This window comes from Phacochoerus africanus, chromosome 16 (assembly GCF_016906955.1).
Source record: "Phacochoerus africanus isolate WHEZ1 chromosome 16, ROS_Pafr_v1, whole genome shotgun sequence".
In the NCBI taxonomy this organism is placed as follows: domain Eukaryota; kingdom Metazoa; phylum Chordata; class Mammalia; order Artiodactyla; family Suidae; genus Phacochoerus; species Phacochoerus africanus.
The window spans coordinates 5,259,996-5,274,170 of NC_062559.1; the positions used below are offsets into that span (position 1 = coordinate 5,259,996).

Consider the following 14,175-nt stretch of genomic DNA (forward strand, 5'->3'; position numbering starts at 1 on the left):
CCATGTCTTGTATCCCTTCTCCCAGCTCCCTGAGTGAGGTTGTCTGTCCTCAGGTCGCAGGTCGTGTCTTTATTGAGATAGGTCCATAGCACTTGCACCTTGGGGTGCGCAGGCTCCTGGGCTGAATTAACTGACACAAGGCACTCATTATAGGAGGAGCCTGTTAGGAACTATTCAAGGTATTACCTTAGAGCTTTTATGTATTTTAGAAATTTCGGCATGTCACCCATTAAATTCAACGGCTTTTGTGTATTTTAGAAATTTGCTCATGTCACCCATTAAATTCAAGGGGTTTTAACCTGGAAACGGAGGGTGTGGTACATGTGCTAGTGATTCACTTTAAATTGTTAAACAATTTTGTATACTTAGGAAATAAAATCGTAACATGTTTAAAAGGTTCAAGTTTGGGTTAAATCTCGCAGTTAGTCTAACCTCATGTATTAATGTAACTTCTAAGGCATCACAGCTGATTCCTGCGTAGCCTTTATTTATTGATTGATCTTGTTTTTGTATGTACTTTAAATAATTTATGGCTTTCAGAGTAAGATGTTCCTAGGACTTTTTTCAAAAAAAGGTTCTCAAATTTGCTTTTGGTATTTCATGTGTAAAGAAGTTTTACAGATGACTTTATAAACATCCTGTTACTGAAAAGATTGACAGTTTTAGGTGATCGGTCTATATGTGTTTTTTCTGTGTGTGTGTGTGAGAGCGAGGTCTTTGCCATTGCCTAAGTCAAGTGTTTCTGCGTCTGCGAGATCCACCTGCCTCCTGTCTAACCTTCACCATGCTTATCAGCCAGTGCTCTGGTTTGATCCTGTAGTACACGTGAGTGAGTGAGCTCCCATTTGCTTGTTCCAGATTCGTAAGCAGCAGAAGGAGCATGCCGAGCTGATTGAGGAGTATCGGATCAAGCAGCAGCAGCAGCAGCAGCAGCAGCAGCGAGCAATGGCCCCACCCACCGTCATGCCAGGCGTCCCACCCCAGCCGCCCCTAGTTCCAGGCGCGCCCCCCCCTTCCATGAGCCAGCCCAGCTTTCCCTTGGTGCCACCACAGCTGCAGCACCAACAGCACACAGCAGCTATTTCTGGCCACACCAGCCCTGCCAGAATGCCCAGTTTACCTGGATGGCAGCCTGCCAATGCTCCTTCTCACCTCCCCCTCAATCCTCCTAGGATTCCGCCTCCAGTTGCCCAGTTACCAATAAAAGCTTGCACACCAGCCCCAGGGACCGTGTCAAATGCAAATCCACAGAGTGGACCCCCACCACGGGTGGAATTTGATGACAACAACCCCTTCAGTGAAAGTTTTCAAGAACGAGAACGCAAGGAACGTTTACGGGAACAGCAGGAAAGACAGCGCATCCAGCTCATGCAGGAAGTAGACAGACAGAGAGCTTTGCAGCAGAGGATGGAAATGGAGCAGCACAGCATGATGGGCCCTGAGCTCAGTGGTAGGACTCCTGTGTCCCAGATCCCATTCTACGGTTCTGACCTGCCTTGTGATTTTATGCAACCTCCAAGGCCCCTCCAGCAGTCTCCGCAGCACCAACAGCCAATGGGGCAGGTTTTACAGCAGCAGAATATACAGCAGGGATCTGTTAACTCACCTCCCACCCAAAATTTCATGCAAACCAACGAGCGAAAGCAGATAGGACCTCCCTCCTTTGTTCCCGATTCTCCGTCAGTTCCCGGTGGCAGCCCGAACTTCCATGCTGTGAAGCAGGTCCACGGTGGTCTTCCCGGGGCCAGCTTCCAGCCGTCCCCCGCGAGGCCTCCTTTTACACCTGCTTTACCCCCAGCACCTCCAGTGGCTTCTAACAGCCTTCCGTGTGGCCAAGAGCCTGCCGTGACTCATGGACAGAGTTACCCAGGATCCGCCCAGTCCCTCATTCAGCTGTACTCCGATATCATCCCAGAGGAGAAGGGGAAGAAGAAAAGAACGAGGAAGAAGAAGAAGGACGATGATGCGGAGTCTGCCAAGGCTCCCTCCACCCCCCATTCGGATATAACTGCCCCGCCGACGCCGAGCGTCTCCGAAACTACCTCCACGCCCACGGTGAACACGCCCAGCGAGCTTCCTCAGCAAGCAGACCCCGAGCCGGCGGAACCAGGCGGCCCGTCGACTCCTGACACGGCAGCAGGCCCGCTGTGTGCGGAGCCAGAGAACAAGCTGCCCGGCAGTGACTTCTCACAGCAGACCTATGCAAGTCCAGAGGTGGATAAGCTCCCCATCGAAACCCCTGCTTCCATCAAAGAGATTAAACTGGAGACGGCGGAGCGGGAGCCAAGCCCCGGCCAAGACGGAGCTGAGGCGGAGGAGCGCCCTGGGGGTCAGGCCCAGGAGAAGGCTGCAGCCGGAGCCGCCCCCACGGGGCAGAGCCCACCCCGACCTGCAGGGACCCCCGCTGCCAAAGGCGATTCGGGCAATGAGCTTCTGAAGCACCTGCTGAAAAATAAAAAGGCATCTTCCCTTCTAAATCAGAAGCCCGAAGGTGGATTTTGCTCAGAAGATGACTGTGCGAAGGATAACAAACTAACTGAGAGGCAGAACCCAGCCGAAGTGGTAAGTGTGGCTCAGCAAAACTGCAGCCTCCTTTTCCCCTCTTGCTTGACATTATGGTTACAGCAGATTTGTGCCAACCACTGTGTTCATTTCAGTACTAGTTGAGCTTATATCCATAACTTATATCCATAAACTACATCAAGGCGTAATTTGTTCACTGTGTTTTTCAAAAATCAAAGATTTGTAGATTAATGCATTTCATAAGCAACACGTTCCTATCAGCTAGTTATTACCACATCGAGTTGATCCAACTAAAGCAAAGAAGTAAACATCTATGTGTCTTTATTGCAACTAGCATGCAGTTTCCATTCAACTCTTCAAAATACAGAAAGTCACAAGCACCCCAGTGAATACCCCTGGGGACACTCAGGATTACCTCATATTGGGAATTCATTCTGTTGCAGTGTATTAATGCTTCATGTTACACAAACGCAGACTTACATGCAGATGTAGTCTCTTTTATCTCTGTAGTTTTCCATGAATCAATATTTAGCCCTTTTTTTTTCTTTTTTTTTTATGCTTTTTAGGGCCGCACCTGTGGCATATGGAGGTTCCCAGGCTAGGGGTCAAATCGGAGCTACAGCTGCTGGCCACACCACACCTGTTGCAATGCCAGATCCAAACCACGTCTGTGACCTACACCACAGCTCATGGCAACACTGGCTCCTTAACCCACTGAGCGAGGCCAGGGATCGAACTCGCAACTTCATGGTTCCTGGTTGGATCATTTCTGCTGTGCCACGGCGGGAACTCCAATATTTTGCCCTTTTTAAGCTATAAAACATTGGACTTGCTTTTGTTTTTCATTTTATGGAGAACTTCTGTATAAATACACCTTTACAAGACTCCATCCCCTGCATTTGAATGCACTGCCCTGAGCTCTTTCCCAGACTGGGGTTCTCTAGGTTGTAGACATGGGTCCACTTATCTTTCAGAAGCTGCAGTGCCATTGCTAGTGTATTCATAAAACTGCCTCGACAACGCTTCTCAGATTAGGTTTTTGTTAAATTTTCATTTTTTAACTGAAGGAAGGAGTGGAATGTTTTGCCGTCTAAATTTGCAGGTTTTTTGTTTTTTTGTTTTTGTCTTTTTAGGGCCGTGCCCGGAGCACATGGAAGTTCCCAGGCTAGGGGTCAAATCAGAGCCACAGCTGCCGGCCTACACCACAGCTCACGCAACACTGGATCCTTAATCCATGAAGCGAGGCCAGGGATCGAACATGCATTCTCGTGGGTACGAGTCGGATGTATTAGTGCTGAGCCGTAATGGGCACTCCTTAAGTTTGCAGTTTTCAGATTATTAATGAAGTCTTTGATTTTGCAATTGGTGGCTTACTTTTTGCTTTCTCTTATTTGTCTGTCTGATTCAGTAGAGGTTGAGTGCTAATTCGTGTAATTTTTGTGAATTTTGGGGTGACACTTTTTCGGTCGTAGTTGTCATTGGCAGATAGGCCCAGTCTCTAGCCAGTCTGTCCTTTGCATCCTGTGCCCTGGGGCTCCTGAGCCACATGAGTCCCCGAATGCCCTTCTCATCTCACCCTCCCGTGTTCGGCCACGTGCTGCTGTTTCTGCCTGTGCCGCTCTCCCTTCCGTTTGCACACCTGGCCCGTATCTTTCTCTTTCTAAATTCCGCTCTGGAATCATCTTCCCCAGGACCCTTCTCAGCTCAGCCAGTCTGCAGTCAGTGTCGGTGCCTTTGTGCTCAGGTAACAGTGTCTGTGGCAGCACTTAACACAGGTGGTGCCTTGAAGGCCGCGGGCTGCATGGTGTCCTCTGTACCCAACACAGTACTTAGCACAGGGTTGGTCATTAGTAGATGGACGTTAAATCCTCATACTGGTCATTATACATGGAAAATATTTATATCACTTGTTACGTTAGAAAAAGGAATGCGGTCAGCCGTGCATGGATTACATGTTTGGACGGCGTCATGTTCTCATTTCCCCCCGGAAGGATGTGACGGATGATGCTTCTCCACCGCCTCCCAGGGGCCAGCGCTGTGCTGAGCACCTGCCCGTGGGTACCGCTTAACGGCGTGGCGGGCAGGGTCTCGTTAGCCCCGTTGTATAAACGCTGAACGCCGCTGGCTTCCTCGTCTCACGTCGGGTGAAATTGTTGTGGCAAGAGTTGGACGGGCCCGTGTTGCCTCCGTGCCGGGGACCCCTGTTTTCTCCCAGGTGCGTGGGGGTGAGGAGCGGAGCGCTCCCGCCCAGACGCAGCCCCGTCAGGGCGCAGCGGTGAGGGCTTCGCAGGTGGTGAAGGCTTCCTCCGCCTCGGGTCCCCCTCCGCCAGACGGGGCCGGGAGCGCGCCCCTCGCTGGGTGGCCGCGGGGATGAGAGCGTTTAGAGCACCCCTGGTTTGCGGCCCTCAGGAAAGGTGGCGCCCACCCGGCACCTTCAGTGCCACCTAGGAGGCCAGCGGGAGGGCTGCGCGCTCGGATGTGAGCAGGCACGCAGCTCACGAGGAGCCTCGTCTTGACGGAGGGAGAAAGGCGAGAGAACGGAAGGGCCTCCGTCGCCGCAGCGCCGCGTCCGCGGGCCAGAGCGACACTCGGTCTCCCGGTGGCCGTCTCTGTCTGCAGGTGTACCTCAGAGACACGCAGGGGTCTGCAGCCGTTAAAATGGACACCGAGTGCGAGTGTTTCACGTCAGGGGGAGCAAACCACGTCAGGTTTCGAAAGCCGTGACCAAAATGAGGTTTTTCACAAAATGACATGCAGGCGTAGATGATGGTTTGGGTGATTTTTAATCTGTGTTCTGGAACTGTTACGTATCAGGTGAACTGTAGCGATGCCTGCTTTCGAGGGCGGTTGTGAGGGGTGGCGGATGGCGCCCTTACAGCGCCTGACCCCACAAGCGGTTGCCGTTTCCTTCTCGTCCAAGCCAGCCTCGCCCTGGGCGACTCACGGTACCGTCTTGGGGATCGGCAGCACCAGCCTTACCTGGGCTTTTTCTAAGAAGCAGAATCTTGTGCCCTGGCACAGACCCATCAGAATGTATTTTTTCACAAAGATCCGAGCTGTTTCCCTTGCGTCTGGACGGGAGAGGCTAGCTCTAGGCCAGGGTTCTCCTGAATGTATCAGAATCACCTAGCGGGCGAGTTCAAAAAGCGCTGGGCCTCCCTCCTGGAGGCCGGCTCATTAGGCTGGGGTGGGACCAGGGAATGTGCATTTGTTTCTAACTGGGCTTGGTCCTCATTCTGCTGCTCCGGGGACCACTTTTTGAGAACCATTGATCTCACCCTGGGAAGAGCACCTCGTGCCTACTTCCACCTCCTCTGTTTTTTGTATGAGCTGAGATGGTTTTTAGATTTTCTTTCTCTCTCTCTCTCTCTTTTTTTTTTTTTTTTTTTTTTTTTTTTTGCTTTTTAGGGCCACACCAGCAGCATGTGGAAGTTCCCAGGCTAGGGGTCAAATTGTAACTGCAGCTGCTGGCCTACGCCAGAGCCACAGCAACACCAGATCTGAGCTGTGTCTGCAACCTACACCACAGCTCATTGCAACTCCAGATCCTTAACCCACTGAGCGAGGCCAGGGATTGAAGCCACATCCTCATGGATACTAGTTGGATTTGTTTCCACTGCACCACAATGGGAACTCCTAAGATGGTTTTTACATAGTTGCTTTTTAAACATTTTTAAATAGTTGAAGGAAATCTGAAGCAGAGTAATATTGCACAACCTGTGAAAATTACATGAAATTCAAGGTTCAGTGTCCCGTGAATTTAAAACATTTTATGAGACCATAGCCAAGCTGATTAGCTTGTGAGTTGTTGGTGGTTGGTTTTGCCGGCACCAGGGTAGAGTCAGTAGCTGTAACAGATGCTCTGTGGTCTAAAACCCAAACTCCTTACTCTTTGTCTTTTTGGAGAAAAGTGTTGCCATTCATCTTGTAAATCATTTAGATGCATATAAATGGAAACTGTAATCTACAAACCCTCAAAGATTCAAGGCAGAGCAGAGCACGTTAAAATAAGTTCAGCAACTGTAGTTGCCTATAGCAAAGAATAGCTGTCAAGTTTAGAAATAATGGCCCCTAAAAATAGTCCCATATTTTTAGGTGTTGATAGCACTGCCCTCAAAAACCTTCTTAAGGACCGATTTATTCTTATCCTTAAAGAAAAAAATAAAAGGCTTCTTTGCTGTCATACAGGTCCTCTTTCATTGACTTTAAGTATGTAGCAGTTACTATTCAGTCGAAAGCATGACCGTGAACTAATTTGAATAAGCAGCGTTGGGTGTTTTGTTGTTGAGCTCTCAGGCTAGACATCTAGGAACTGAGATGCATAGACTGTGAAGCTTTTCTGGAGCCTGTCAGTGGTTCTACATACCTCTGTTTCAGCTTTTCCTAAAGGGAGCCCAGATAGCTCACCAAGTTCACTGCAGCCGTCTGGCTTGGGAGCATGCCTGGAGCTCAGTCTCCAGTGAGCAGGAATAATGAGCTCCAGTCTGGCCCTGGCACCAGTGTGGGGAGTGACGCTGCCTCAGAAAGGGAAGATGGATGGCACTCTTAAGTGCTCTTTCCTCAAGCCTGGCAACTTACTGATCCTATACCTGAGAATCATGGTTGAAAAAAGGGATGCGATTTTCAGAAAACAGGCCACTTGATGCCACCATCTTCCCTCCTTAACTTTTGGTACCCGTGTTCAGAATATGTGTCTTAGGATGGAACTGGATTAGCATGAGCTGAAAATCAAACATGTGAAGAGTTCACTTATTTCTTCACCTTTCCAATTACATTAGCCAACTTTGGGGGCTCAAATGCAAGGTGGTTTTGGATGTGGTAACAACCAGTTGCCAAAAACAGACGGAGGAAGTGAAACCAAGAAGCAGCGAAGCAAACGGACGCAGAGGACTGGGGAGAAGGCAGCACCTCGGTCAAAGAAAAGGAAAAAGGAAGAAGAGGAGAAGCAAGCTATGTACTCTTCCACTGAGACCTTTACGCACCTGAAACAGGTGAGTTCTTCATGGCAGCCCCTTTAAAAATCCAAGGAAGTAAGATGTCAAATGCTTCCTCAACCCTGTTAATCGGAGACTTTCTCTTTGTTGCCATCATTTCCGAAAGTAGAGTGTCACAGGGTCAGAGTCGTCGAGGAACCTAGTAGCTTTCCCGTTTGCAAGCAAAATTGCACCTTATCCTGTGGGCCCCACAGAGTTGCAGTAAAATAGATGGATTGGCTGGTAATGGTCAAGATTTACTTAGGTTCAAAAAGGAGCAGCCTCAGCACCAGGGAAAATCTGTCTGCATTACTTGTGACTCTGGATGCGGAGAAACACAGCCTTCGGTCTCTCCCCGTAGCAAACTCCATTCTTCCACCTCTGTGGCTGTTACAGAAAGTGGGAGACGGCGCTGAGAGTGCTGGGGGGGGTGGGGGGTGGGGCACCTAGCCTGAGTTCAGCCCTGATCCTTGCTGAGCAAAGACAAGGAAGGTGCTTTTCTTGTTAGATGCCTGGCAGCATCCCTTTAAGACAGATGAGAACAAGGCTCATTTTTAAGTATATCTCAAAGATTCTATAGTCTCTCTCACTTATTCCAGCATTTTGATACTTGAGATTTTTAAGTCTTTATTTTTCTCAAACCTTATTTGACTAAGTGGCCTCGGGTCTTAGAAAAATTGAGAAACCTTTGTTTTATTTATCATGTACATTACTCTTAAATGTGTTTTTCAATAGCAGCTCTCTCTGCTCCCTCTAATGGAACCAGTCATTGGAGTGAACTTTGCCCACTTTCTTCCTTACGGCAGTGGCCCGTTTAATAGTGGGAATCGACTTCTAGGAGCTTTTGGCAGTGCTACCCTTGAAGGGGTTTCGGATTACTATTCTCAGTTGATCTACAAGGTATGTTTCCTTGCCAAGGTGTCACCGCGCTTCCTCTTGGATGCCATGTCAGAATTGGTAGAGCTTGTCTTGGTTTTCCATCGAGTTTACATCGCATCTTCCAAGTGTCATTTAAACTTTTGCTCAACTAAAAGCTAAACATTTTTACTGGGGGAAGTGTTTCTAATATGAACATTCAAAAGTTTTCGTAGGGGCCAGGATACAAATGGTGAAAAACATCCATTATAGAATTTCTGTGGTAGGGAAAATGTTATTTTCCTATAATCTCTTTTAATTCTTAATCTCTATTAATTTTAAGAATTAAAATGAATCCAAATTCGTAGAAAATAGAATAAAAAATTAGGAATTTGCCTTGAAAAATAACATGAAAAAAATTTAAACGTGTTTTGTCTAATAATTTAGGCGCTAATTACAACTAGGCATGAATCCTTAGGCTGCTAAAATAAGTATCAAACTACACCAAGTTTATCTTTTGGTATTTTTTTAACAAAGTTTTTTGATAGGCTTATTAGACATTCTTTACTTCACATCTGACTTGTGTAAAGTGATCTTTTTTGCAAAAATGTTTCAGAGTATCATCAGTTTTCCTGAGGGCTTCTCTTCTTTAATAGTAAAATCAGTCTCTTGTGATGCTCCATTTATTATCATTGTTGGCTTTTCTCTTCAGTTAGAACCTCTCCTAACTCTTGTAACTGCCTTCTCTTCTGCTGCAAGCTGTTCTCCACACAACTTCATCCTCTTCCTGAAATCCTAGCTCTTTGCAAGATTTGTAATTTTACCTTGCACTTGACATGATATTATCGGTAGATTCCAACAATCCCTGAGAGGCGACCCAATCGATAAATGACAAACTGGTGACACATGTTAAGCAGGGAGAAATGTTTGACGGGAAATTATGTCTGTTAATGATGCAGTCGATTTAGTAGTATTGCTACTTGTATTGCTTCTTTTTGAGATTTTGGACAATCTAGATACCTAATACCTGAGACATGAGTTGCAGTTACTGGATTAGGATCTTAAATTCTCAAGTTTTGGTAGGACTGGGGCATATCTTAATGAGAATGAGTAAAGGAAAATTTGGAGAACTTTTTACAATTTATCGGTTGAATTTTAAAAGCAATCCCCTCACTGCCTTTAACAGTGCAACTTGAATAGAATCAGGCATAATGTAAATTTGCTTCTTAATTTCAAAGCCGAGTACTCAAGCTGTGCAAAGTGAGCAAATGGGTAATAATGTCCATGAGATGATGACTCTTTGTTCCATCAAAAAGCCTCCTGGCCTATGCGTTTATTCTTCTTCTCGGTGAACGTTTTAGGAAGGAAGATGCCTCTGATTACATTTCTGTAGCCTTGCCTCCCTGCACTAAACATTCACAGAACTAAGTTTTAGCAAGGTCATGGCATATTTGCTCAGTAGCATATAATTTAAAATCTTTTGGTCTCCTGCAGCAGAATAATTTAAGTAATCCTCCAACACCCCCTGCCTCTCTTCCTCCTACACCACCTCCTATGGCTTGTCAGAAGATGGCAAATGGTTTTGCGACAACTGAAGAGCTGGCTGGAAAAGCTGGAGTGTTAGTGAGCCAAGAAGGTAGGACGCGAGCCTCCCGGTCCCGTGCCGGGTCTGTGGGGGTGCAGTGCCGGTCGGGTGGTAAGGGCCTGCCTGCTCATCCCTTGACTAAATGTATTCATGATTTTGTGTTTCTGCTTTTCCAGTTACCAAAAGTCTGGGACCTAAACCATTTCAGCTGCCGTTCAGACCACAGGATGACTTGTTAGCCAGAGCGATTGCTCAAGGCCCAAAGACAGTGGATGTTCCAGCTTCACTCCCAACACCACCTCATAACAATCAGGAGGAATTAAGGTAGAAGTTCCTTTTTCTGAGATTCCTAGTTGTTTACTTAAAAATGTAGGTGTTCCCATCGTGGCGCAGCGGAAACGAATCTGACCAGGAACCATGAGGTTGCGGGTTCGATTCCTGGCCTCGCTCAGTGGGTTAAGGGATCCGGCGTTGCCGTGAGCTGTGGTGTAGGTCATGGACGCGGCTTAGATCTGGCGTTGCTCTGGCTGTGGCGTAGGCCGGCGGCTACAGCTCTGATTCGACCCCTAGCCTGGGAACCTCCATATGCCAAGGGTGCAGCCCTCAAAAAGACCAAAAAAAAAAACACAAAACTATATATGTGTATGTATAGCATAATGTTTGTAGGAATAGCAAACACTTGAAAGGTAAAATTTGGTGAATGATTTTCCTTAGAATTTAAAGTTCATGAAACACGCTATTGAATATAATTTATTTGTGTGTTTAAAAAATCTTATATAGGAAGTTCAACAGAATAGTAATCGAACATTAAGGCAGTGGGACTCTCCATGCAAAATATTTCAAAGATTATTGTCGAGAGTTCCTTGGTGGCCTAGCAGTTAGGGATCCTGCGTTGTCATTGCTGCAGCTCTGTTTGGATCCCTGGCCTGAGAACTTGTGCTTGCCTCAGGCTCGGCCAAAAATGAGAAGCAAAAAACCCCAAAGATCATTGTCCTTTATAAGCTGTTCGTTTGATTTCCTGGGTTTACTGATGGTTGCAGATGCAGCAGTCAGAGAGATCGGTGAGTGCTTTTGCGGAAGAGATGGCGGGTACCACCGTGCTCTTGGTATCAGTTCTGGAGCCCAAGATTCGGAATGGGGAGAAGAGCATCCCCTAGTAGATAATCACACCGGCTGGTCAGGTCCAGGAGCGGCTCTTACAAACCTCATCAAGTGACTCTCTTCCTCAGAGAATCTGGTGGCCCCCCTTTGATGCGCTGTCCTTTGGACGAAGTCTCTTTACTGTATTAATGAGAGAACTCTGCGGGGGAGGAGGAGTGAGGAGCAGGTCTCTTTCTCTTGTACCCGGCGGCTAGAGTGGTGCCAGCTGGGTGACTCAGGAGCAGCCGCGGGAAGGGAGGTGGCCTCTGGGCGTGCGTGTTGAGTGCCCTCTGCTGGGTTTTACAGGGACGCCCTGGAAGCCTCTCTTGCCGCTTCTCTCAGCGGCCTTCAGCGGGACGGCCTCTCTTCCGGGGAGGAGCGCCAGACCCAGGTTCCTGGGCTGCGCTACAACGTTTAGCCCAGCTGCCTTGGCAACCTCTAGCTTCTTGGCCTGGACCTCCTCTTTTTTCACCTTACTTCATCGTTTTGAAAACAAAGGCCTGTGAGGCCACGAGGGGCAGGTTCCCGCCTTGCCGCTGTCCGTGAGCGGCAGCCCGGAGAGCTCTGTGCGCGTGGGACTGCGGATGGGGGCCGGCTCTTTCTTTTCCAGCTGCGGGAGGGTGCCCTAGGCTCAGTGATCTGGAACTTGGCCGAGGTGTGAGCATCCATCCTTTCCATGCCGCGTAGTAGTCCCATCAGTCATCTTCCTTCTTTGGCAGGTCTTTACACTCGGATGCTAAAGCTTTAGATTACCTTATAGTTAAACACATTTGTTATTTTTTTCCCCAAGAGATTTCCTGGTTGGCCCCAATCCTTGGCTCCTTGGGCTGCTGCTGTTGTGCAGAGGTCACGCACATAGCGGGGGCCGGGTTGGTGTGGGAAGCACCCAGGGCTGGGTGTGCGCGGCTGACGCGCCGTGTCTGCCTCTCTCTTAGGATCCAGGACCACGGTGGTGGTCGGGACACCCCTGACAGCTTTGTTCCTTCATCCTCTCCGGAGAGCGTGGTCGGGATGGAAGTCAGCAGGTACCCGGATCTGTCACTGGTCAAAGAGGAGCCTCCGGAGCCGGTGCCATCCCCCATCATCCCGATCCTTCCCAGCCATCCCGGGAAAGGTAGGGCCGGGCCTCACCACCCAGTTGCTGTCTGCCTCTGCCGGTCCGCGCCCGTTCGGGTTTTGAAAAGTGGTTAACACGCAGTTAATCCTTCTTCTTTTAAGGTTTGGAATCTAGAAGGAATGACATCAAAACTGAACCAGGCACTTTATTTTTCACATCACCGTTTGGTTCCTCCCCAAATGGTCCCAGATCGGGTCTCATATCTGTGGCAATTACTCTGCATCCGACAGCTGCTGAGGTAAAGATGAAATGGCTTCTTGACGTTATGGGCTATGTCCCCATTTTTAGGGTGTGTCAGTGGCACGCACAGCAGGGTCGTTGCGGATGAAAGATTCCAGTTTGGGTAGGCTCGGGGGTCACTTCGGACGTCTGCTGCCGTGACGGCTGTGACCAAGCGTCAGACAGATGGGTCCACATCAGGGCAAAGGGCAAAGAGGGAGAGTGACCTTTTTTATTCAAGGGTGTGTATGGCAGGGAACTCTTTAGAGAAAGAGAACCCCTTTGATAACTGTCTGCACAGAGAAAATTAAAGCCGTGAAAAAGAACTTGGTCAGCGAGGGAAGTTTTCCAGAAGGGGTATGAATGTTGAACAGCAGCTCATGCCAAACACTAGCCCGTGGCTGGGATTTTTTTTTTTAACTCACTTCTTGACGATGGTGGTGGCCAAGCTCATAGTCCAGTGATGGGGTGTTGCCGTTGTCAGCAGAACGTAGCAGTAGCGTGGGCTCCTGGACTGTTCGTCCAGAGCTGGGCAGAGGCCCCCTTGGAGAAGGCGACGACCAGCTGTACCATCGGGGACACGGTTTGGCTCATTCCGTGTCTTCAGTGTCTGCGAGAGTTTACTGCTCTTCGGATGCTTGGCACCGACGGTTGCCTGGGTGAGGACTCCTGTCCGCCGAGGCTTGCTTTGGGTCGGGCCCTTCGTAATCCCCTCTTAGTCTGAAGAACGTCACTGGATGTGCAGCCTGCGTGTGTCCCGCAGGCGACCTTCCGTGGTTCGCGGTTGCTGTCTGGGTGGGTAACACCGCGTTTGCCATTTTGTTTTAGAACATTAGCAGTGTTGTGGCTGCGTTTTCCGACCTTCTCCACGTCCGAATTCCTAACAGCTATGAGGTTAGTAATGCCCCAGATGGTCCATCCGTGGGTGTGGTCAGTAGCCACAGAGTAAACCCAGGTTTGGAGTATCGACAGCGCTTATTTCTTCGTGGGCCTCCACCAGGACCTGCAAACCCACCCAGATTAGCCAGCTCTTACCACCTGAAGCAGCCTAATGTGCCTTTTCCTCCAGCGAGCAACGGTGAGCTGGTTTACATTTCGGTAACCCCAGATTCATTCTTGATTCCAAAGTTAAGCTTATTCTCTTTAAAAATCTCACCTTAATTTTGAACACGTCCAGGGAACGTGTTGGTGTGGAGTCTTGGTGGATTAACGCTCTGGGTGTTGTGTCTCACGGGCCTGCCTGAGCTTTCTGTTCTATCCAGCTGCCAGCCCGGAGGCGCGGGGGTGCGCGCCCATCCCCGACGCCGGGGCCCCTCTTGCTCTCCTGCGCCCCACCTGCTGCTCGCTTCTCACCGTGGCGGGCGGCTTGGCCGGTGCTCCTCTCCTCTCCCCTCCTCCCGCAGCAGTGCTCCCGCTCCCCTCGCCCCCCTTGCCGTTTCCTCTCTCCTGGGCCACGTCCGTTCCTGTGTGTCTGCCTGACTGGCCTGCCCTCACCCTGCTGCCCCATCTCGCACTCACCCCCCGTGTGGGGTGGCCCCCTGCTGCCCTCACCTGCTCTTGTAGCCCCGCAGCTTCCCAGTGCCCATCCCTGAACCTCCCCGAGAGTTGCTGCTATTGGAGGGGGAGTTCTTAGCCTTGGGCTGCTTCTGTCACATGGGTTTTTTTCCCCTGCTCCTCCCTCTGTGGCTTCTCGGCCACACGGAGGATGTGCTCTGAGGGGACCTCGTGCTCTGGGGTCTGAGCCCATACACTTTCCTCTTGGC

The 14,175-nt window shown here is 49.4% G+C and overlaps 1 protein-coding gene across 6 annotated transcripts in view; it reads left to right on the forward strand.

The window, feature by feature from the left end:
• Positions 1–14,175, forward strand: part of KMT2C (lysine methyltransferase 2C) — a 286,669-nt gene that overhangs the window by 258,433 nt on the left and 14,061 nt on the right. For 5 of the 6 annotated variants that reach the window (XM_047762929.1, XM_047762935.1, XM_047762930.1 and 2 more), the window contains 8 exons: positions 859–2,562; positions 7,302–7,514; positions 8,232–8,396; positions 9,846–9,987; positions 10,113–10,260; positions 12,012–12,190; positions 12,295–12,431; positions 13,241–13,490. In XM_047762929.1, coding sequence (XP_047618885.1) covers positions 859–2,562; positions 7,302–7,514; positions 8,232–8,396; positions 9,846–9,987; positions 10,113–10,260; positions 12,012–12,190; positions 12,295–12,431; positions 13,241–13,490 — 2,938 coding nt within the window. The remainder of the gene's footprint in view (positions 1–858; positions 2,563–7,301; positions 7,515–8,231; positions 8,397–9,845; positions 9,988–10,112; positions 10,261–12,011; positions 12,191–12,294; positions 12,432–13,240; positions 13,491–14,175) is intronic. The other variant, XM_047762934.1, reaches the window with a different exon arrangement.